Source organism: Saccopteryx bilineata, chromosome 6 (genome assembly GCF_036850765.1).
Source record: "Saccopteryx bilineata isolate mSacBil1 chromosome 6, mSacBil1_pri_phased_curated, whole genome shotgun sequence".
Classification (NCBI taxonomy): domain Eukaryota; kingdom Metazoa; phylum Chordata; class Mammalia; order Chiroptera; family Emballonuridae; genus Saccopteryx; species Saccopteryx bilineata.
In genome coordinates, this window is record NC_089495.1 from 22,219,403 (window position 1) to 22,245,138 (window position 25,736).

The following is a 25,736-nucleotide window of genomic DNA, read 5'->3' on the forward strand; positions in this document are numbered from 1 at the left end:
CACTGCCCCAGGCTGGGGCGGCAGACTAGGACCCACGGGCCAAATCCAGCTCATCCCTTATTGTTTGTATGTCCTGCAAGCTCAGAATTGTTTTTACCTTTTCAAATGATTTTTTTAAATTTTCCCAATAATAATGTTTTGTGACACAAGAAAGTTATACAAAATTCATAGTTCAATGTGATAAAATAAAATTTTATTGGATCACAGCCATATACATTCTTTTAAGTATTGTTTGCATCTGCTCTTCTCCTGTAATGCTGGGATGCAGACAGGGACAAATAGTTGAACGGGACTATATGGTCTCAAAGCCCAATATACCGTGTGTCTGTAAAGTCATGGTGCACTTTTGACCAGTCCCAGGAAAGCAACAAAAGACGATAGAAATATGAAATCTGCACCAAATAAAAGTAAAACTCTCCCAGTTTCATCCCTATCCAGTGCAGTTCGATGTGGGCTCCATTTGTTGCCCTACGCACATCCAAACTATAGTGAAGTTCTTGCCACACACGGGTAAGGACGTCTGGTGTAACAGAGTGAATAATGTCTGTGATTCTCTGTTTTAAGTGATTAATGTCGTTGATACGTTCAGTGTACACGTTGCTTCACATAACCCCAAAAGTAAAAGTCTAAGGATGTCAGATCCGGGGATCATGGTGGCCATGGCTTGACAGAACCCCTGCCTATCCACTGCTGGGGAATGTTCTATCGAGAAATTCACAAACAATGGTGGCGTAGTGTGGAGGAGTTCCGTCCTGTTGAAAGATGACACCTTCTGGAAATTGTGGCACTGCACACAATTCCAACATATCAAGATAGGACTTTGCCGTCACAGACTGCTCCGCAAAAAAAAATGGGCCTATTACCTTATCATGCATCAGGCCACACCACACGTTCACTTTAGGGGTGTTACGTTCGTACTCAACGTAGGCATGAGGATGTTCGGCAGCCCATATTCGGAGGTTATGGCAATGAGCATGTCCACAGACATGGAAGGTCGCTTCATCGCTAAACACAATATTCTGCAAAAATCTTGCATCATTGTCGATCTCATGAAGCATATCTGTAGCAAATGCGCATCGTGTGGGTCTATCCGCTGGTTTGATAGCTTGCAACAGCCGCAATTTGTACCCCATAAAACAGAGATGTTTCTTTAACACCTTATGAACTGTGGTCTTGCTTAGGTGTAAATGTCGAGCACAAGCACACACAGCTTTTTTTAGGGCTCCTTAGGTAGCTATCCCGTATAGCCTCCACAGACTCGACACTGACTGATGGCTACCAGAACGGGGTTTCTCCACCAAACTGCTGGTTTCCTTCAACTGCTTATCCCACCGAGTAATGTTATTCCTATGTAGTGGCGCTTTGTTATAAACGCACCGATATTCATGTTGCACTTTGGTCACGGATTTGAATTTAGTGAGCCACAGAACACACTAAACTTTCCTCTATACCGTCCACGTCTCGACTGGCCTGGCCGTGGGCTGCTCCGCTGTATACAGGGAATTACGTCATCATCTGTGCATGTGCACATGCTGCCACATCCACATCGTCCTACAGAAACTGGGAGGGTTTTCCTTTTACTTGGTGCAGATTTCATATTTCTATCATCTTTTGTTGCTTTCCTGTGACCGGTCAAAAGTGCATCATGACTTTACAGACACACTGTATTTATTGTCTGTCTCTATACAGAAATAGTAACAATCTGAGGATATGACTTTAGGACAGCGGTTCTCAACCTGTGGGTTGCGACCCCAGCGGGGTCGCCTAAACCCATCGGAAAATACATAATGCATATCAGGTATTTACATTCCAAATCATAACTGTAGCAAAAAATTACAGTTATGAAGTAGCCACTAAAATTATTTTTTGGTTTGGGGTCACCGCAACATGAGGAACTGTATTGCGTGGTCACGGCATTAGAAAGGTTGAGAACCACTGCTTTAGGACAGAATTAGTACAGTAGTTAGAGCTGAGAGGTCAAACAAGTTCTACATTTTAAAAAAAAAGTGTATTTTAGCTCTGGCTGCTTGGCTCAGCGTTAGAGTGTTGGCCCGGCATGTGGAAGTCCTGGGTTCAATTCCTGGCCAGCGCACACAGGAGAAGCACCCATCTGCTTCTCCACCCCTCCCCCTGTCCTTACTCTCTGTCTCTCTCTTCCCCTTCCACAGCCAAGGCTCCATTGGAGCAAAGTTGGCCCGGGCATTGAGGAAGGCTCCATGGCCTGTGCCTCAGGTGCTAGAATGGCTCCGATTGCAACGGAGCAATGCCCCAGAGGGGCCGAGCATCGCCCCCTGGTGAGCATGCTGGGTGGATCCCGGTTGGGCGCATGCGGGAGTCTGTCTGCCCCTCCTGCCCCCACTTCTCACTTCAGAAAAATACCAATAAATAAATAAATAAATAAATAAATGTATTTTAAATATTATTAGCTAATACATATTATGGTACCTTTGTTCTCATTTAATCCTTTCAGCAATCCCTTTTCATAAAAGATTCCTCTGGTCTAGTTTTATATACTTTTCTTGCTCCTAAAACTCTTACATCTATTAATTTTTTTTTCCTTTTAACTCATATCTGGTGAATTAAAAATGGTTAAATATTTCCTAATGTGAATTTGGTTACTAACATCTGGTTCAGAAAATGCAGCTTCTTTCCTGTTGCCGCATTACTCTGCAGTGGAGTGTGTCCAGGTCCAATGAAAGAGTTAGGTATGACTCAGAAATCTTTAGAAAACAAATTATTTCTAGTTAAAAGATTGGTACTTTAATAATCATCTAAAGTGAAGCAAAACTGCAACTATAATGGCAGATTTCTAGGTGAAGTACTGGTTACAACAGAAAAGACTGAGGTTTTACGTGACTTTTGGAGGAACAACAGGCTGTCAGTGTTTTGCCTCTGCCACTCATTAAGCTGCAAAATAAAAGTTCCCGTCATATGATTGCCAAGCCTTGTTACATTAACATATTGCTTTATTGATGTATGCAAGAAAAAACTGTTTTTCATGGTAGCTGTTCTTCGTTTCCTCCCTTTGTAAGTGATCGCTCAGCAATATATTGCTATGGAGCTATAGTGATAGCTGTCAACTTTACATTTGATACATGAGTCTGCTTCATGATAAGGACCCTTTTAAAAGCCAAATCTTTGTGTTGGGATTTCTTCCTGGAATTAAACAAAAAAATTGCTGCTGTGAAAGCTTATTCATTATGACGAAAGAATAACTACAGTTTGATACTGTGGTACTGTACTTGCTATTTTAATCTATTTACTCGAGTCAGTTTGTAAACATCTGCAAAATCATGTTCTTGCTTAATTAAGAATAAAATAAATAAGAAAATCATATAGAAAGTTTTGGCAAAACCTCACTGTCTCTTTTCAAACTTTAGCTAGTTCTTATTATCCCAAATCTGTGAGTGCCAGAGATTTAATGCAAGAGATGCTGATAAACACTGCACTGCCCCAGCAGCTGTGTCCTAATTCTGGGTAGGGCTAGTAATTGACTGCATGGCTTGTGCATTAAGGGAAAAGGAAGAGCTTCACTGAAGCAGGACTATTAGTAATAGATGAGGGTTGCCTTCCCAGTATTCCAAAAGAATGTCTGTTCTTTAGCATGGAGTTAGCTGGTAATGAATGAAAATTTGGGACTCATGAGCAGTAGTGACTCAGATGTTTTTATAACATATCTTTAAATACTTATTTGAATTAAATATTTCTTTTTTGTTTTAAATGTATGCTGTAGTATAATGGTAGGTGGTAACAACTCTTGTTCTCTCCAGGAGTACACAAAATCTTAACTATTTGAACTATTCGACTAGCCTCTGATTAACCTGTGCTTATTTGGGCTAGTTTTTATTAGTTTAACCACTGGTTAAGTAGTATTACAGCATCACCTGTCTTTCCCCCTCCCCAATACCAGATGTAGTTGAGAATCATGTTTTGGATTAATAAATTATTATAGCTGGATTTTACTTAAAAATTGATTATCTTTTGGGAGCCCCCATATCTAAGAATTCTCTGTAGCTACTTGCTACTCAATAAAGCATGTTCAACATTTATTCCTTAGCATATATTGTAATGATTGAGTTTCTGTTTCTAAACATTTTTGATGGAAAGAATCATTGTGGAAGGCAGTTCTTTCTTTCTTTTTCTTTTTTGCAGCTCAACTGCAGGGGACCGAGTTGTATGCATTACTGTGAAACTTCTTGGAAGCGAGCCAGTATGTTAGGGCGAGATTCATATGTAAGCGGTGAGCCGCTAAAAGGCTTGCACAGTATTACAACTCTTCTGAGGGGAGGAAGTGTTAGGCGTTCAGCAGTCAGGCAGCAGCAGCAACAAGCAGCCACAGTGGTAGTGAAGAGAGGGCAGGCTCCCTGATAGCGTAGTGCACAGTGAGAGGCAGGAACGCACAGCTTCGCGTCCTGCTGCCCGAAGGAGGCAGACCCAAACTGTCTTCTGCAAGGTTTTTCTGGTTCCATGCTGATGATGTTCAGTCATGTGATGATACTATACCATAAGTTGCCAACTTTGCTTTACTCTAGAGAGAATCCTTTGCTGCAGTGCTTTCCCCCCTCTTCTTCTGCTTTCTTTTTTTTCTTGAAAGAGAAAAAGTCCGTGCCATGTATGTGTATGCCTACACCATGCCGAGACGACACTTACCAGTAAATAATCTTTGTATCCCGGAGGTAAGATACTGTTTCTGCTTTCCCTGCACAGTGCTGCTGCAGCACGGAGCTGATCCAAACATTCGGAACACTGATGGGAAATCAGCCCTGGACCTGGCAGATCCTTCAGCAAAAGCTGTTCTCACAGGTAAGAACACCGACAGCTACCACCTTATTTTATCTCTGCAACTACTGGCTTGAGTTTAGAAAATCTGTATGCACTGAATTTTATTTGTTTCTACTGATTAAGCTCAACAAAGTACATATGCCATTATCTCTACTTCATTATTGATTTGATCCATTAACAGTCTCATTAATTGCTATGCTTGCTCCTATAGGCATTAAGCAGTAAGATAGTTTATTCTACTTAGAATTTGTGAGCATTATAGCATTAAATGATAACATACATTGTTCACTCATGTTGTAGTCATTTTTTGTGGTTTAGATTATAATTTTCTTGTACCTCATCCTTTCAGTTGATGCTTTTGAAGACCTTCACTATGGAGCAGGCAAGGGCATCTGTATCACTTTATAAAAGTAGATAGTTTTGATCAGAAAGGCAACCTGCTGCCATGTTCCTTAGGTCAATAAATAAAATATGATGCAGCTCTTTCCTTGCTGCCCTGTTTATATTTTTATCATATTTTCTCACTTTACCATGTTACCTAAGTACTTTTTAACTGAGGCAGTGTATAATCTTTTTACTTCAGATAATGAACATTTTTTGGCTTAAGTGTTGGTTTTATTATGACAGCTGTCACAAACCAGCTAAAAGGAAATTATCTCTCATAATAATATAGAAAATAATGCTATAAGTTTATGGTATTGAGCAGCTGTTTTCATTGATCTTCATTCTCAAAATGCTGCATTGGATCTGTTTTTCTTTTTATTCTTAGCGTCTGGGTTCTGCTGCCTTTGCCTTCTTTTACTTAACTGACCTTTGTCATTTGGAGCCTCTATCACTGCAGAGCTCAGAGTACTGTTTTGGGTGCTTGTGTGCAAGGGAATGATTAACTTTCTTTACATTTGCCCATGTTTGAAGAAAATAAATCTTTTGTTCACTTTTAAGTTTAGTGTCCATGCTGTGCATTTTTAACAAGGATTCTGAGATAAATGGAAAATGTTTATATACAGAAAGCTTTGAAAATATGCAGAATTCTTGTTACACTGTATAGAAAGAACTTCCCACTGTGTTAAAATTAATATAATATCTGCCAAGTCAGAGTAATACAATTTTTCTCAATTAAAAGGTCAGGTGATTGGGATGCTAAATGAAGATAACATACACGAGAGGAATAAAGCTATTTTAGACAGGTGTAGATGAGAAGAAATTTAAATCTAATTATACAATTTTAAATAATGAATTCAGATAGATAGCCTCAGGCCTGCTTTGGCTCTGCAGCCGTTCAGTGTCCCCTGTTCACAAAGCCCTGGGCAGCAGTCGCAGCCTCGGCTTGGTTTCTGACGGAAGGAGGGATCTGGTTCATAGTGAGATGTGGGTTGTAAGTGCTGACCAGGACTGTCTCTCCAGCTCAGTGTCCTCCCTCTGACCTTTCCTTCCCTTCAACCCTCAACACCTGCCATGTCTGTTTGCTGCTCATTTAACGCAACACTGCTTTTAGATCCACCTACATTTTCTCAAAGACAAAGTTTAAAGTATAAGTTAATTAACAGCAGAAAGCTACCTCCTGATTTGGAATGGATTTGGGGGGAGATGGTAATGGCTGTTGTTAGTTTGGGAAAGAGCTGTGGCGTAGTAACTCATGGAGACTGAAGAACCCTGGAGAACAGATACCACGTCTCTGCGTTCAACTTGATTTGAAAAGCATCTGGCACTGCACCTTGCTTAGATAAGGAACATACTGGTCATCCTCGGTCGTAATACTGTTTCTGAATTATTCTTTTCAAGAATATTTACTTTTTTTGGAAATGACATATAACTTTTCAATTATGATTTAAAAGAAAAATCATCTAGAATATTCTATTAATAGTAGTTAACTTTGTGGAAAATAGAAGCTACTGATATTTACACATTCATGTTATATAATGCAGTGAAATAACACTTAAGTACATTTCTGAATGTTTTTCTGCCCATGCAGGTTCTCTTCTAAAAAATTCTTTGGAATTATAAAGGAAGTATTATTTTTAAAGCTAAATTTTAAAGATTAAGCATTGATATAAAGGGAATCTTTGGAAAGGAATAACGTGGAGAGATTAATCTGGGTGCTGTATCAGTCAATTTTTATGACAGATGCAGTTGTAGTATCATTACTTACCTTGAGAGTGAAGTTTCTGTTCTTAATTTTTTTCCCTTTTTGGGGAATTTATTTGCTAAAGGTGACTTTACAGTATTTTTTACGTATTATTACTGTACATAAGCCAAAAGTTTGTAAAGATGTATATATAGGTGTGTGTGTGTGTGTATGTATATATAGATATATAGATATATATATACACACACACACTTTTATGAATATTCACGATTTATTACAGAATATTTTAGAATATAAATGAGTAATACCCTCTTCTGCATAAAGAATGCATGAATTTTTACAAAGTAATATCAAACAATCATTAGTTATAAAGGGACCCCAGCATGTAGCCATTTGCTTTGGATAGTCCACCTAGGTAGTTTGAAAAGAATTAATTAACTAGAGAGACTCATCCGACTCTTTGCTGAATTGTTAAGTCAATGATATGCTTAGAAGAAATCTTGAGGGTCTTTTTGTTTGTTTGTTTTTGTATTTTGTTAATGACTGAAGTTCTAGGCAATTTTGGTGTGCTCTTATTATAACTTTTATAATCTTATTTATTTTCAGCCTTGGCCAGGTAGCTCAGTTGGTTAGAGTCATCCCAATATACCAAGGTTGTGGGTTCGATCTTGACTCAGGGCACATGGAAGAATCAACCAATGAATGCATAAATAAGTGGAACAACAAATCAGTGTTTATCTCTCCCTCTCTCTCCTCCTTCCTCTCTTTCTAAAATCAGTCAATAAATAAAATTAAAAAAATAAAATCACTTATTTTGGCCTTTCCTTCTAATAAAAAAGAAAATTATTTTCTGTCACCTAGAGAGCACCTTTTGGTAGAGTTTATTTATAATTTTCTGAGCAGACATACCACATTTTTTTTTCTTTTTAATCAGATCAGCCTTGTATGTTACATATTACTTAGTAATCTTTTTTTTTAATAGTTACATGAATATTCTTTTTTTTTTTTCCTTTCTTTTTTTTTTCTTTTTTGAAGCTGGAAATGGGGAGAAACAGTCAGACAGACTCCCGCATGCGCCTGACCGGGATCCACCCGGCATGCCCACCAGGGGCTATGCTCTGCCCACCAGGGGGTGATGCTCTGCCCCTCAGGGGCGTCCTCTGCCTTGACCAGAGCCACTCTAGCGCCTGGGGCAGAGGCCAAGGAGCCATCCCCAGTGCCTGGGCCATCTTTGCTCCAATGGAGCCTCGGCTGCGGGAGGGGAAGAGAGAGACAGAGAGGAAGGAGGGGGGTGTGGAGAAGCAAATGGGCGCTTCTCCTATGTGCCCTGGCCAGGAATCGAACCCGGGTCCCCCGCACGCCTGGCCGACGCTCTACTGCTGAGCCAACCGACCAGGGCCTACATGAATATTCTTAAAAGGCATTAAGTATTATTCTGCAACATGAATTTATAATGACTTTATAATTTCCTTGTAGAGATGTAAAGTTTTTTAGCCAGTCATCTAGTGTTTACCATTAGGTAGGCTGTTTTCTTCCTACCTAGACTTTGTCATTCTGTCAGTTCCATGGGAATTGTACTTCTTTACCATTTCAGCCTTAGCATCCACAAACGTGTTATGTCTCTCCATTCCTGGCTGGCATATTAACGATTTGGAGAATGAGGAGCTTCCCTTTTAGGGGTTGCAAGGCTTGTGGCATTTTCTTGGGAAAGCCACACTAAAGTTAAAGGTGATTGACAAAGGAGACACTTATTGAAGTGGGTTTCTGTGGGACACAGTGGGAAGTTGGGTCAGGAGGAGATGACAGCAGAGGAGAAGAGGTGACAGTAAATTGAGTCTGAGAGTCTGCGAAAGGATAAATGACCAAAGCAGAACCAAGGATGACAGGGATGTAAGGAGGGAACATTGAGATGGTCGCAGGTTGCCATGATAATGGCTCCCAGCAGCTTCCTAAGTGGATTTGGGGGTACAGGAGTAGGGAAGCAGGATATATTTACACCAAGGTGTCTCAAGAGCAAGCTTAATCTGGGTTCATTGCAGTTTTGAGGAAATGGTAATTTATGATTGATAGGCTGGCTCCCAGCCTTTCCAGAAAGAATCAGCTGTAGATCAGGCCAGAGGCAGTGTTGAGGGGTCTGGTGTCTGCTTGTGGAGCCTGGCCTGTTAAATCAACGAAATACATCTGGAATCCTTTTTTCTCTTTTCTTCCAGTGCTTTCTACTTCTTTTCAGGTAAAACCAAACTCTTCAACATGATCATTGAGGACTGAAATGATCTAGACCCTGCCTATATAGATTTGTCTACTGGGTTTTGTTCAAGCCAAAGCGTAGGATTCTTTTCTATTTCTTACACATTGTATCTAGCGTGCCAGTAATTTTTGTCCACCATACTTTCAAATCCTCAGTCCCATCATTTCTGACCAGCTTCACGGCTTCAGCCTAGTGTCCACCTTCATCACCTGTCTTTCATGACAGCAGTAGCCTCATAATGGGTCTTTGTGCCTTGACTTATACTTCACTTGGTTCTCACTATAGCTAGAGTGGTCTTTCTAAAGCATAGTCTGCTCTAAGATTAGAGCACTCTTTAATATATTCTATTACCCCCGAATGAAATCCAAACTCTAACCATAGTCTGCCATGATTGAGCGCCTGCCTTACATATCTCTGATCTTCTACTGTATTTGTCCCTGATCTCTGCTTCAGCTACAGCTGGATGCTTGCTGTTCCCCAAACACATGAAACCGTTTTCTTTGTCTAAATTAACATATGCTATTTACTGAAACTGGAACACTGCCCCAGAACTGCACATGATTCATCAGTTAAAGATTTACTCTGTAGAGAAGTCTTCTTGTCCTCAATCCCATTAGCTTTTATTTTCTTCATGGCTTTTTTTATTTTTTTTATTTTTATTTTTTATTATTATTATTTTTTATCGGAGACAGAGAGTCAGAGAGAGGGATAGATATGGACAGACAGACAGGAACAGAGAGAGATGAGAAGCATCAATCATCAGTTTTTCACGGCGACACCTTAGTTGTTCATTGATTGCTTTCTCACATATGCCTTGACCGCAAGCCTTCAGCAGACCGAGTAACCCCTTGCTTGAGCCAGTAACCTTCAACCAGATGAATCCGCGCTCAAGCTGGCAACCTCAGGGTCTCAAACCTGGGTCCTTCCGCATCCCAGTCCGACACTCTATCCACTGTGCCACCGCCTGGTCAGACTTCATGGCTTTTTGATATCTGAAATCGCATCATTTTAAAAAAAATTGTTGTTATTTGTCCCAGTAGAAAAAAAAGCTTCACAAAGATTTGGACTTGTGTCTGTCTTGCTTACTTCATTGTGCCCAGGACTTAGACAAGTACATAAAATGATTAAGTAAACAAGTACATCTCATGTCTGATTACTAGTAACAAGGCAGCATATTTTGCAGGTCCTGTGAATATTCATTAGCCAGTAATTTTTGACATCTCATGCCATATTATAATAGTCTATTAAATTTTATGCTTCCTAAAAATTGTTTTGAATTGCTGATGGTTATGTACACCTCTTAAAACAGTGCTTAAACATATTTTTTAGTTGGTATGATGGGTGAGGTATGTACTAAGCCTTTTAACAGATTTCTTGTATAGATTCTTTGATCAAGAACATATCAGTTCTGAAAAGCTTAAACTTCATGTAGCTGTAACATTAGACTTCCAGATGTCAAGCCAGGGACTAATTTTTACTCTCTTCTTTTTGTCATTACTCTTTTAATGCTTGGTTTGCACATTAGCTATACTACAATGTAGCATATTGTATAGCATGTATAGTACCTTTTTACTATCAGCCTACATGATTAAAGACAGACTTCTCATGTTCTTAATTGAACTTTGTGAGTAATTTTTATCAGTTATTAGGAAGCCTAATAGTACAGCATTCCTCCTAGAAGATAAAACATAAGAGGAAATGCCTTAGTTTTCAAGAAAAGCTATATATGTTTATCCATCGCAGTCTTATGGGGGCAAATTATTATTATGATACATGAATTCTGATTTTAAAAATTCCCTTTAATATTAGAGTAAGAAAGTTAAAACTTGTCATTGCACTAAAATAGTATGAATACTCATTTTAAAGACAGGTTGAAAATGTTAATCCCTTAACTAATTGTTAATAAAATTTTATTAATGGTTTGGTCTGTCTATAATTTTGGACATGATAGGAAAATTTAAGGTTTGGTTATTGAAAGTTATTGAAACCCTTTTTGGAAACCTTAAAAATATGAAAATAATTTAGGATAAGGAAAAAGCAGTAGTACTTTTAAAGGACCACATTGGACTAGGTCACATTGATTTAAATTTTAAAATGTTATTTGTGCTTTGAATAAATAGGTCAAAAGTTTAGTTTTTAGTATCTATTTATTTTTATTTTGCTTATTTTTTGAGAAAGGGAGAAAGAGAGAGGAAGGGAGAGAGAGTGAGAAGAGTGAGAAGCGTCAACTTGTAGTTGTTTCACTTTAGTTGTGCATTGATTGCTTCTTGCATGTACTGTGTGTGACTAGGGCCAAGCCAGTGACCCCTTGCTCAAACCACTGAACTTTGGGATCAAGCCAGAGACTTTGGACTTTCAAGCCAGTGACCTTTGGGCTCAAGCTGGTGATCTTTAGGATCGTGTTGACTATCTTGCACTGAAGCCAGCAACCCCAAGACCAAGCTGGAGAGCCTTTGCTCATGCCAGCACCTCAGGGTTTCAAACCAGAGACCTTAGCATTCCAGGTTGGTGCTCTATCCACTGTGCCATTACTGTAATCCACTGTGTAATGCACTGTGCCATTACTGGTCTAGCTTTTTAGCACCTATTTAATTTGTTTAGTAGTTTTAGTGAAGTGTTGTTTAGATAATACTTATAGCAAGCTAAACTTTCTTTTAGAAGTTAGTTTTATGTAAAATATAGCAATAATAATAATAACTGACAACTCCTGGGTACTTCTGCAAGCCAGGCAATGTTCTACATGCATTTAATTCCTACAGTAACACTAGGAGATAGATATCATCATTGTACCATTTTTGCTGATGCAGATGTTGAGTTACCTTTACAATATCCTAGGAAAAATTATTGGGATTTGAACTGATTCAGTTTGGCCCCCAAATCAGTGCTCTTCTAGATGAGAATCAGACTTTTACCTACTCATGTATTTAGAAGGATGGAGTAGTATACATAACACATTTAAAAGTTGGACTGACCCAAAAACTCAGGCTTAAATACAATCTGTTAATAATGTTTTTTATCTTAAAGATGGTTCTTTTAAAAAAGAAAATTTAGCATCTTAATATTACCTGCATGATTTATCATATTATTATAATAAAATTAATCGGGTAATAATTTACCCAACTGTATAAATACTGTTTTTAAGTCTTGACTCTCTACTCAGTAAGCTTGAAGATCATTTATTTGAAACATAAAACAATACTTAAAATCTATAAGAAAGGATGTAATATTCAAGATGTCTGAAGTATTCTTAGGTGAGAGGCACTCAAATAATGTAGTCCTACATGAGTTATGGGCAGTTACTCCATATATATATATGGAGTGGGAAGGAGTAGAAATGCTTTCTGTTTAGATAACCCAGGACTCTTAACATTTCAAGCTCTTCCTATCATTTGTGTAATTAAAGCCAGCAGGCTTGCATCATTAAAACCAGCATGATCTTTCAACTTATCAAAAATGACATATTTGTGAAGCATAATAACTTATTAGTGTATACCGACAGCAGCTGTCATTTTTCCCTAAAAACTGTAGCAACCTTATTCATTGTAGTTTTTATTAGAGCTTCACCTACAACCAAATTGCTATTTTTAATGGTTTACAATTCTTTTTCTTATGTAATTACTGTTAACATTTGCTTTCTTAAAGTAGCATATGTGACATTATTTTTTTCTATTTTTTTAATCTTTTATTTTTATTGAATCCAGAGAGAGGAAGGGGAGGTAAGGGGGAGACAGAAGCATCAATCTGTTTCGGTATGTGCCCTGGCCAAGGACCGAACCAGCCACCTCTGCATTGCAGAACAATGCTCCAGCCAAGCGAGCCATCCAGCCAGGGCGCATATGTGACATTAGAATTCAGTAATGCTTTGATATTATAAGGGTTAATAGTTCTATTCAAAATTTTTATTAAATTTTTATTTTGCCATAATATTTTATTTACATGCAGTTGTAAGAAATATCTGTATTATTTTCCCTTAGTAGTAATATCTTACAAAACTGTGCATGGTATCATAATCAGGATATTGACACTGATACAGCCAATATACAAAACATTTCCATCAAGACAAATATTGTTCTGTAATTTTCCTTACTTGCCTTTTATCTATTTTCGTGTAGGCTAACATTGGCTTTATAGAATGAGTTAGAAAATATCCCATCTTTTATTTTCTGGAAGAGATTATTATTTTTTTTAATGTTTTGTCAAATTCATCAGTGATACCATTTGAGCTTGACACTTTTTTTTTAAAGATTATTATTGTTTCATTTTGTTTATAGATATAGAGCTAATTAGCTTATATATTCCTCTTTGTGTGAGTTTTGGTAGTTTATGTTTTTAAAGAAATTGGTCGATTTCATCTAAGTTGTCCAATTTTTGTGTATAAGTTTTGTTACTTTTGTTAAACACCTTTTGTGTCTGCAAGATCTGTAGTGATATAGCCCCTGTTTTATTGCTAAAAATTGGTAATTTGGGTTTTTTCTTCTGTGTTATGTGTTGCCTAGAGGTTTGTCAACTTTATTAATTTTTTTTCAAAGTCAACTATTTCTCTGATTTTTTTGTTTTTAATTTTGATTTCTGTTGTTATGTTACTTTCTTCTGCTTACTTTGATTTTATTTCACTCCTTTTCTAGGTTCTTGAGGTAGTAGTTTAGAAAATTTATTTGAGATTTTTTCTTTTCCAACAAAGGCATTTAATGCTATAAATTTCCCTTATCAGTACTACTTTAACTGTATTCCAAAAATTTTGATGTTTTATTTTTATTAATTTCATTGTACTTTTTAAACTAATTTTGTGAAACTTCTTCTTTTTTTTTTTTTTTTTGTATTTTTCTGAAGCTGGAAACGGGGAGAGACAGTCAGACAGACTCCCGCATGCGCCCAACCGGGATCCACCCGGTACGCCCACCAGGGGCGAAGCTCTGCCCACCAGGGGGCGATGCTCTGCCCCTCCGGGGGGTCTCTCTGCTGCGACCAGAGCCACTCTAGCGCCTGGGGCAGAGGCCAAGGAGCCATCCCCAGCGCCCGGGCCATCTTTACTCCAATGGAGCCTCGGCTGCGGGAGGGGAAGAGAGATACAGACAGGAAGGAGAGAGGGGGTGGAGAAGCAAATCAGTGCTTCTCCCATGTGCCCTGGCCGGGAATCGAACTCAGGTCCCCCGCACTCCAGGCCGACGCTCTACCACTGAGCCAACCGGCCAGGGCTGAGACTTCTTTTTTATCCCATGGGTTATTTACAAGAAATGTTTTTTAAATTCTAAGTGTTTGAAGATTTTTTGGTTGGTTACCTTTCTGATACTGCTTTCTTGTTTGATTCCATTGTGGTTAGACAAAACTCTTACTGTTTTCATTAAAAAATTTTTCTTTTATTGCCCAGAATGGGATCTATTTTAGTGAATGTTCCATGGACAAATGAAAAGAATATCTTACCACAATTTTTAATTTTTTATTTTACAGAGACAGAGAGAGAGTCAGAGAAAGGGATAGATAGACAGAAAAGAAGAGATGAGAAGCATCAATTATTAGTTTTTTCGTTGCGACACCTTAGTTGTTCATTGATTGCTTTCTCATATGTGCCTTGACCGTGGGCCTTTAGCAGACCGAGCAACCCATTGCTTGAGCCAGCGACCTTGGGTCCAAGCTGGTGAGCTTTGCTCAAACCAGACGAGCCCACGCTCAAGCTGGAGACCTGGAGGTCTCGAACCTGGGTCCTTCCGCATCCCAGTCCGACACTCTACCCACTGCGCCGCCACCTGGTCAGGCGACAAATGAAAAGAATATGATATTAGCTATTGTTAGAATGTTCTATAAGTATCTGTTAGATCTTGTTGGTTGATGGTGTTGTTAAGTAAGTTCTTTTGTATCTTGGCTGATTGTCCCCACGTGTCTTCCACTGATGACATGAGATGGACATGATGGCTGTACTGAGTTTTTTGCAGCCCATGGTCTGACATTATGGTGAGGAAGCACTGATTTTTACCTGGCAGAGATAAAATTTCTGTCTCCCAATGAGCTTGCAAATCAAGGCTCATAACTAGGCCTTTGCTTCATGGGTGGGATAAGGCCTCAGATTTTTAATTTTTGTTTTGGGTGGTTTTAGAGGTCTTTGACAAAGTAGAATCTTGCTGGGCTGTCCTTTTCCTGCTCCTGTGGTTAGAGAGAGCAGGCTTTCTCTCTTCTTTACCTCCGGGTGTTTCTGGGTGTCCAGCTTCTTCAGCTCTTAAGGACTTGGGAATGTACCACATATTGTTCCTTTGGCTACCAAGATCCCTAACTGGTCTGCCTTCTTCTATCCACCTGTAAGTGTCTTTTTATGTTTATTTTATAAATAATGTTCAGGTTTTTTAGGTGTACTTAATGAGAAGAATAAGAAAAATATATGCCATTTTCCTAGAAATCTTGGAATTATTTTTAATTAGTTGTTACTGTATGGAATTGGTCATTGTGTGTGCGGGCACCCTGAGGATGTAAACGTTCAGTGAAACTGCATGAACAGTAGGAGTGTTTTTTGGTATACCTATTTCTCGATATCTTCCCGTTCATCAGAAACCTAGGTTTAAGCAACTCTAAGTTATGAGAGGTAGTATCGGACCCTCAGTGCTGCTCACACAGTACTGCAGAGACACAGTTATTTCATGCTTTACCTTTTTATGACTGAATAAAAAGTAAAATTATGATTTTAGTATTTATATTTGAAATAATTCTGACCAACTTCTAACAGTAGAAGTTATCGGCCGGTTGCTGCGTTGTCAGTGGGTGACTGGTAGAGAAGCCCTCTTTCATGACCTTTCTATGCTCTGCAATAATTCCATTACTCTTTGGCTCAGCCCAAGATAGCCTAGCAACCAGTATTTTCCTAGCTTGTCTAATTTAGAAGAATTCTTTTTCTGAAACTTTAAAAAGTCACTGAACAGATGGCATGGGGTTTTAATTATTTAAAAAATGAGGTGTCCTTGCATGTTGGAATAAAGGGAATAATAGGCAATTATTTAGCATCAAAGAGGCTCCATTATTCAAGTTGGTGTTGGTGAACTTACTGGTGAAATTCTACAGAATGCCATCTTTTCCTGCTGTACCGCAGCTTTGCCAGTATCCCTGGGTTAAATTACCCTTTCATAAGGCTAAGGGAACTGGGGCAGAATATAATGCAAAAGATATGTTGACCTAAAACAAAATCCTTTGAACAGATACCTACTTGTATGCCTGGTATTTTCCAAGGACTGCCTTGACACTTTACCCTTCTCAACAAGCTGTTTAAGCACGTGCTAGCTTGTAGGAAGAGGCTAACTAGATGTTTATATTCATTTGTTTAGGGAGTAATTCAGTGAGTTTTGGAATAGGAGAGTTACTGATGACCTTAGGTGTTACAGTGCTCTTCTCAAAATTTTTTTGCTACACAGGAGAGAGATATCGCTAGAAGCAGGTTTATGCCTTTACTGCAAGACTGCAGCATAAGATGTAAAGCACAGTTAGAATTTTGGCATCGAGAATGCGTGCATTTGAATCCCAGTTCTGCTTACTAGTTGTATAATCTTGGGAGAGTTGCTTTGCTTTTTTAAGCCTCAGTTTTCTATATTCTCATTTAGAGAGTAGAGATGATAATATCCACTGCTAGGATTGTATACAGAATAAAATTTTAAATCTGTGTTGGTTTGTATATTCCAGACTTTGCCATTTCCAGTCTTTCTAAGATAAACTAACAAACTTACTTTTTGGTTAGATAGGTACTTTAAAAAAAGAATCATCACATTGATGAAAAAAAAAACCTTTTTATGTATAAATTCATACTATATAAAATTTCCCATAACAGTGCAATGTCTGGTCCATATTAGAACCTCAATAATAATAGTTTTTATTTAAGAAAAATGATAATCGGTTGTATGATAATGTAAAATATATTTCCAATATCTCTATGAAGATTCTAAAACTTTTAAGTTGATGTTTATGGACCACTTAATGCTCTAGATAAACCCTCAGAATTTTAAAAATATTTAATAATTTTATCCAAAAATTCTTTACCATAAAGCCTCCTACTGTATTCTCCTTGATGAAACAGTGTATATACATCCTCATGATGTTCCATGACCCAGCTTTCCAACCCTAGCCACGGTATTGTCACAATCAAGAGCCATTCTGGGGTGTTTGGGGTAGACAAAAGATTAGGATCCATCAAGACAGAAAAAAACCTACTTCGATGCGACATCATTTTTGTAGGTATATTTTCACTTATTTGCTTAGATGTCATAAAATGTACTGATGAGAAAGAAACCATTGGTAATTATTTTATATAATTAGGTTATCTGGAATAATGGAAGAAAATATACTAAAACTAACCTAATTTGGGGTTACCATTTGAACAAATACCTTGTCTCTCTCTCTCTCTCTCTCTGTATATTTCTCTCTATCTCTCTCTCTGTCTCCTCTGTCTTTGTTAGAATTAATTTGATATCACATTCATAGATAAATCTATGTTGTACTTTGAAATATCTCTTTTCAATCTACAGAATTTTAAGTTTTTTATCTGTAATCCTTTTTCCTCTTTTTGATTTTTTCCCCTTATTCCTTCAGTTATAAAAAGGCTTTTTAAAAAATGCTAAAACAAAATCTAACAGGGTTGGTTTGGTTGTTTGCTTTTTAAGAGAAAGGTGATAACTTTTTAAGAATTTTCAACATGAATCCAGTTTAGAATGTAAATTTAGTTATCACGAAATAGCAATAAAGTATGCTACAATGGTCGACTCATTTATAAATCTTATAAAAATGGGGAGATCAACAGTGACTTGTATGTTCAGAAATAATAAAATTCTACCTGAATATGTTTGAAAATAGCTTTGGCTATTATCTTTAGTAGCAATAGTATGTGTTATTGTTTATATACCCAGACAATTTAATTATATTAATAGCTGAAACTTGTAATTAGACCTTTGATAAGTAGAAAGATGATTTCATATATTAAAATACAATGAAATTTTTACAGATTGTACTGTTTAATGCAAATTCAACTGCCATTTTTCCTCAAAACTGTACCCTCAACCTTTGGATAATGAATGCAGTTAAGCTATTGAATTGTATGATTCATAATGATTCATATGTCATTGCTAATGGCAATCTTTCCCCAATATTTATTATTTTTTGAAATGTTTCCAACTTACGAAAAGTTAAAAAATAGTAAAATAAGAGCTTACATATTCTTCCCATAGATTCACCAATTGTTAGTTACCATTTTCCAGGTTTATCTTATATCTTTTTCTCTACATGCATAGTTTTTCTTTTTCTTCTCTGAACCATGTGGGAATTATTTGCAGACTTTGTGGTGCTTCACACCTAAATACTTCAGTGTGTAATCCCCTAAGAACTGGAATACACATATCCAGTTTGGGAAATAAAGCATTAATTAAGTACTGTTTTCTAATTACACAATTTATCTTCCCACTGTTTTTATAAAAATATTTCTTGGCCTCTGACCTTCAATATCAAAGGTACCTCTCAATACCGGGTAAATCCACTTCTTTAAGCTGGTCTTGTGCCACTTGGACTCTTTCATGGATATTTAGAGATTGGTGTACCATTTCACCACTACCTGGTTATCAACCCTTTTGTACAGATGCTGTTAGGATTCATTGAAATATTTGCCTTTTGTTCTGTTACTTTGTTTTTCCCTTTGGTTTAATGGTATTACTACTATGTATGCCTGTATTCTTTACAGAGGTATTTGGCCATAGGTAGTCATTATTTAACATGGTGCATTACCACTCATATTAAGTACTTAAAAGTGCATCCTAGCCTGACCAGGCAGCAATGCAGTGGATAGAGCTTGGGACTGGGACATGGAGGACCCAGGTTCAAAACGCTGAGGTCACCAGCTTGAGCGCAGACTCATCTGGTTTGACTAAGGCTCACCAGCTTGAGCCCAAGGTTGCTGCTGGCTTGAGCAAGGGGTCCCTCCGTCTACTGTAGTCCCCCCGCCCCCTGTCAAGACACATATGAGAAAGCAATCAATGAACAACTAAGGTGCTGCAACGAAGAATTGATGCTTCTCATCTCTCTCCGTTCTTGTTTGTCTGTCCCTATCGGTCCCTCTCTCTGTCTCTATCTCTGTCACAAAAACAAACAAAAAAGCGTCCTAAAACTTTTAAAAATCAAATTAAGACTTTTTAATCTCCCTTCAAAAAATGTATTATTGACCTTCCAAAGGAGTTTAATGCATTGGTGATCCAACTGCAAAATATTAGCGCCTTCCTAAATGCCCACATATAGGAAAATAGTTGAATAATTTGTGCATAAACAAAATAGAGTATTTATATCTATAAAATGAGATTCTTTATGAACTGAGTATAATTAAAAAATATTGTTTAGTAAAACAAAGTTTGAAAGAGTATTTACAGAATGCTACCTTTTGTAAGAAACAAGAACCGATAGCTAGCCTCCTAGAAGGTCCCCGTCACCCTGCCTGCGCCCATTCGCTTCTTTGTTTAGCCCAGTCCTGTGTTTACCAGGGTTATTCTGTGTGGCCACAGCATAGGAAGAGCTAATGTTACGTTACTTCCAAGATGGTAGTGAAAGACTGTGGCTTTCATCCTCTACTTTGTCTTTCACATTCTCTTTGATCACTTGTTCTGGGGGAAGGAAGCCACCACGTGGGCTACCGATAGAGAAGCCGACGTTGAGAAAGACTGAATTCTCGGCTAACAGCCGGTGAGAAACTGGCTGCCAGCAGCCACAAGAGAATGCTTGGATGCTGACGCTCGTCTCACTTAAGCCTTAAGATACTGGAGCAGCGGCCTAGAGCTTGGCTGCCGCTTTGCTAGAGATGTTAAGTCAGAATCTTCCAGCTAAGTCTTAGAAACTGTGTGAGATAGTTCTTTTAAGCTGGGAAGTAATTTGTTAGGCAGATATATATATATGTATATATTACTAATAAACAAGGGAGATTTAAAAAAATCATTGAACTGCTTTTATTTATTTTTTCAAAAGTAAACACAAGAAGGATAAACCACAAAACATTGCAATTGGTTACTTACAAGGGTTTGGGACTCCAGTGGGAAAAGGAGGTAAGATACACATTTTTGTTATAATTTTGATTTCTAGAAGTATGTTAATGTTTTACATATTAAAAAAAAATGAAATTAAATCAAGAATGGGGAGAAACCCCTAACATTTGAATGCAGACAGAAACAAATAAACCATCCGCATCAGGATAGATTTTCTACCCAAGACCGAAGACTGCATTTCCCCGCTGGAGCTGGAACTCAGACGAAGTCTCGTGAGAGCAGCGCAGAACAGACGAGAGCTGGGGGGGCGGGGCGGAGCCTCGCCAAGCAGGGTGGCGGGGCAGGCCAGCGCAGAGCGGGGCCACTGTGGACTGCAGCTGTCTAGCCGAATGGAATATGACTGGGTCATAAAAAAAGAAGGAACTATTACCCTTTGTGGCAGCATGGATGGACCTGGAGAGCATTGTGCTAAGTGAAGTAAGCCAGCCAGAGAAAGACAAGTACCATATGATATCACTTATATATGGCATACAATGAACAAATGAACTAACAAGCAAATAGAAACAGACAGATATAGAGAATGGACCGACAGCTATCAGGGGGTAAGGTGTGGTGGAGCTGAGTGAAAAAGGGGAAGGGATTAAGAAAAAAAAACCCGAAAAACACTTCATAGACCACAGTGTGGTGATTACCAGAGGGTAAGGTGGGTAGGAGGAGGTAGGAGAGGGTAAAGAGGGGCCCAATAAATTCAATTAAAAAATAGGCTCAAGCCCCAGGGCCACTGGCTGTATACCATTAGGGAGTAGACCACCATGGAGAGGACAGAGCAGAGAGGTGCAGCATCGCTGAAGGGGACTGGCTGTTTCCACAGTGGCCCCGCTGTTCCCCTCTCCAGCTGTTCCACAGCGACCCGCTGTTCCACTCTTCACTATTACACAGCAGCCTCGCTGTTCCCCTCTCCAGCTGTTCCACAGCGACCCGCTGTTCCACTCTTCACTATTACACAGCAGTCTCGCTGTTCCCCTCTCCAGCTGTTCCCCTCTCCAGCTGTTCCACAGCAGCCCTGCTGTTCCACTCTTCACTATTACACAGCAGCCTCGCTGTTCCCCTCTCCAGCTGTTCCACAGCGACCCACTGTTCCACTCTTCACTATTACACAGCAGCCTCGCTGTTCCCCTCTCCGCTGTTCCACAGCGACCCACTGTTTCCTTCTTCAGCTATTACACAGCAGCCTCGCTGTCCCCATCTCCAGTTGTTCCCCTCTCCAGATGTTCCACAGCAGCCCTGCTGTTTCCCTCTCCAGCCGTTCCCCTCCCCAGTTGTTCCACAGCAGTGCTGTTTTCACAGCCATGCTGTGTTACCATCAAGTTGTTTTCTCTAACCTCCTTCTTTGTTGCACCCCAAATTAGGGATTCCTGTTGGCATAGAATTGACCCCAGTGACCTTCAGTTGACATCCCATAGCACCCAAGTGGGGCTCTGAAGTAACCACTCCATCTCCTGACTCCATCCTGAAACCAGCTTGTCTGGCACCTGAACAACCCGTGTGCTCGAGTTGTCTTCCTAGCGGCACCTAAGAAGCTTGGGAACTGTGCCTTGTGACAAATTGAATTGAATTTGAAGCTAGTCATATCTTTACAACACCCTGTTGGTTAGCTATTATTATGATCCTTAAAGTTCAGACAAGGTAAATGTTGCTTTCAAGGTCAGACAGCCTTTGAATGGAAAAGTCTGGGGTGAAGCCCAAGTTAGCTAATGCTGATATCTATACTCCCTCTGGATAAGCCTTTTTTCAGCCTTATATAGGCCCTCACTGTTTCCAGATGCAAAGGTAGGAGGGAACTGTTGGAATGACAGTTGCTTAGAATCCTCAGTCTTGAGTAGAGATTCAGTGAAAGGATAAGAGTCTGGAATGTGAGATTCTGAAGGGCAAAGTTATGACTGTCTTTTTTAGGGTAATACTGAGTGTGCGATTCAGAATTGTGGCAAGTGATATTGATGGACTCTCAAAATCACGTGTCTGGGATACTTCTGATGGCCTCAGCATCTCTGTCAGGGATCACTCTGGAGCATTGAGAATTTGCATCCCAGTGAGACCTTTCACCATGTTTGCCTTGGGTCCTATTACCAGCTAGAAGAACAGGCCATGATGGAAACTTCTTCAGGCTGTGGGAATTGGTGGTAAATTAATAGCGTGGCCAACATCAAAATGGCACCAAACAAATGTACCACTCTGTACATACTGATAACCAAGACAGATTTACTCCTTCAGACATAGTTGTTCCAGACAAACATTTTGAAAAAAGTACTCTAGACAAATGGACCATTCCAAATGTGCTGAAATCTCTGGACACAAATTATTACAGATGTGCACTATGTATCAATACTATTTCAGACATACTGGCAAGCTCAAATTGTTGGCAGTTTGATACATAGTGATAGCTCCAAATACATCCGGAGCTCTTTGGGCATTATGATTTTCTTGTCCAAATAACCCAGGCATAAACTATGAATCACATGCCCACTTCAACTTAGATAGGGAGAAGGGAACCAGACTGGAATGTCTTTGAGGTCATATCAGACCAATTTATAAACTCTGTACTTTTTATAAAAGGATAAAGCAGACATTTGTTTCAAGAAATGAAAAAAATTGACCCAAAAGTTAAGTTTCTCCCATCTTGAAACAGGTGGGTGGATCATAACATTGGAGATCCATTCTAGTCAATGTGCACAAGTTCCTTGAATGGCTAGAGTGTTGCCTGCAGGACTTGGAAGAGCTGTGGAATGGGGAAGAGACGAGGGAACGGCTCTCTGGATTGGCTGTGCCTCCCCGCCCCAACCCCACACTATTTCTAGATCAGCTCCTCCTCAGTTTTTGAGATGATCTCGACCCCTTTTGGGTGATATTGAAGCTGTTGTATTCCTCGGGGGAGGAGCCATGTCTGTGGCCCCCTGGGCTGCTCTGATTTCCTGAGTGGTTCCAGGGCATCGTAGGGTTGACTTGTCCTCCCACTTCCTACCAGAATGGGAGCGCGTTTCGTTGGGATTATCTCCTTTTCATTTCTCTTCCTAAGGGCTTCAGCCTGATGTTGGGAGACTCTCTGGCCTCCATCCTGTCCACTTCTATTGTCTTCATTCTGCCAAGCTGAGACGAAGGGTCCAGCATGGTCACCTTCTCCGGGGAGTTCCATGGCCTTTGCCAGGAGGAGAAACAGGGAAGTAAAAAAGAGAGTAAGTGAGACTAGAAAGGTCTGTCACCAGTCTTCAAGAGCTTGTTATTGAGAGAACTTTGAGTCACCTCGTCCAGTCTCCCAGTGGGTGCAGGAATCGCCCTTTGTACCCCCAGAGGAGGCACCGCAGCTTTGCCGGGACAGTTCCAGTGCCAGGGAAAGCACTAGTGCGGTTCACCAGTGAGCATTCTCACACTTTACTTCATACACTTGTCTTAGCATTTGTACAAAACAGACTCCTCAAGGGAGACTGCTGGCCAAAATCTCTGTCCATCTTACCTTCTGATAGCTTCTAACGATTGTGCACCTTTGTGCAGAGCATGCTGCCAGGCCACAGGATTATACCAAAGTCAGTCTGTGGCGCATATAAAGGAAGGTCTTTCTTGTGGTTTATTGTCTCATAACAGATCGGACTGCCTGAGTCCACAATAGTATGGAAGTGTTCCAGAGCAGACTGGGCGGCCAGCATGCTGCTGACAGCATTAGCGCTTGTGTCTGCGGTTCGAGGGGCTGGCATCTCAGGGGCTCCGATGTCCAGGAGCGTGCAGGACCTCGCCAGTGTGGCAAGGCCTCCACATAGTGGCTCATGTAGCCGGAGCCCTGCCACATGCAGTGCTGCCCAGTGAACATGGGAGAGCGGCCTGAGCACCTTCGGTCGCCCTCCTGAAGCCCTTGGGCCGCTCAGAGGGTCTCTATAAAAACTTCCACCCAGGCTCTCCTGTCCTCCGCCTCCAACACAGGGATGTCCATCACGTCCCAAGTCGGTGCAGCCTCGGCCACCGTAACCTTCACTGGCAGTCTCAGGAAGAACACCAGGTCTTCCCAGCGTGCAAACATGTCTTCTTTTGCTTCGGAGGGGGGCATGATTGATTATAGGTACAGGGAGCAGCAGCGGCAAGCTTCCCGTCTCATGACTGTAGACGGCACCTTTACCAGCTTCAGAAGAAGCAGCCCGGTCAGCTCCAGGCTCTAGGCTGACTTGAGTCCCCTTCTTTGGGTGTGTGGGTCATGTCTGGCCAGCAGCATGATGTCAGCTATTGTGAGGTTGGGGCTTGTGTATGCAGTGTCCGCAGTGACCATTTGCACACCGTAGTGCCCATCGACCACTTCCGTCTGGCCGATCAGGGTGCAGTATCTCTCAAATGTGGGAATGCACTTGAACATGGCAAACGCGCCTCTGCCCCGCTTCTTCCGTGGTCTGCAGCTTCCTTGCCCGGCTGCAGACCACGTGCAGCACGTGGCCGCTCTGGGCACCGCCTTGCCACGGCGCCGCGTACCCGTGTCTCTCTTTCATCAAAGCCATAACACGGCCACTCCAGAAACTGCCTCGGTCTGAACCGCAGCCACTCGCTGGCCCCTGTAAGCTTTCACTGTCCATTGTGACCTGCAGTCAGCTGTCACACACTGCACTGTGTCCTCATCCTCAGGGCTGGCCCGCAGGAAAGGACAGGGCAGGGCAGCACCCTCCTGCAAGTAGCCGCCCATAAGGGTGCAGAGTACCAAAGTCTTACATGCTTTGCTCTGAGAGACAGGTGTGCTGCTGCTTCACGGCCTCTTGTCTTGCGCAGCTGATACGCCAGTGGTTAGCGGTCATAGGAAACGATCTTTTATTAATCGATGAAGGTGATAAGATAGGTGCAGATACTTAAGGCTTTATAAGAATTGAATATATTTTTGAGCTTTTGCTTAATGCTTTCTTTTATAGTTACAGAACATCTATGAAACATTAAGTTCAGTTACCAAGTTTGAATTTAAGAATGTACATAAAGATTTAACAGGAAAAGCTTTTCTCAGAATCTCCTTGTCCTTCTCAAGCCTGCATTTAGTTGTAGATGTCTATAAGTCTATAATTGCTTTCTCAGAATCTTAATTATTGGACTTTTTTATTTATTTCTGGAAATACTTAGTCAGCTATCTAGTGCCTACAAGGGAACAAATAACTGCATTGAGTTCATTAAATTAAACTGGAACTAATATGTATGGTAAATTTTGCTTTTATTTTTTAATAAACATTTTCATTTCAGTGGAGGGAAAAGAATAAATAACTGGTGAAGGAAATAAAGAATTAAGGTAACTTTTGAACACAATATTTTATAGCCTAAGTCTAGAAAGGGAGGGACAAAAGGGCAATTTCACACAAACTTTAAATTCTTTTTGTCAAGCTGTTCTGCAATGATGTGGTAGTGTAATTCTGGAACTGGTTTATGGATGTTGTAAAATTGAGGGAATGGGCTGGGATCCGAGGCTCTTGCTATGGAGTGAGAAATCCACCACTGTGCAGTGAAGAAAGCCCCACGGAGCGGGATTGAAGTTGTCAGTGTCAGAATCCTGTGGGACATCTAGGGCTGCTGCTGGAAAGGCCTAGAGCGGTGTCTCACCTGCGTAGCAACAGACCATACCTGCTTCCCG

The 25,736-nt window shown here is 40.1% G+C and overlaps 1 protein-coding gene across 1 annotated transcript in view; it reads left to right on the forward strand.

The window, feature by feature from the left end:
• Positions 1-25,736, forward strand: part of TNKS (tankyrase) — a 214,663-nt gene that overhangs the window by 59,153 nt on the left and 129,774 nt on the right. The window contains exon 3 of the mRNA XM_066237626.1: positions 4,708-4,803. Within this exon, the coding sequence (XP_066093723.1) occupies positions 4,708-4,803 (96 nt within the window). The remainder of the gene's footprint in view (positions 1-4,707; positions 4,804-25,736) is intronic.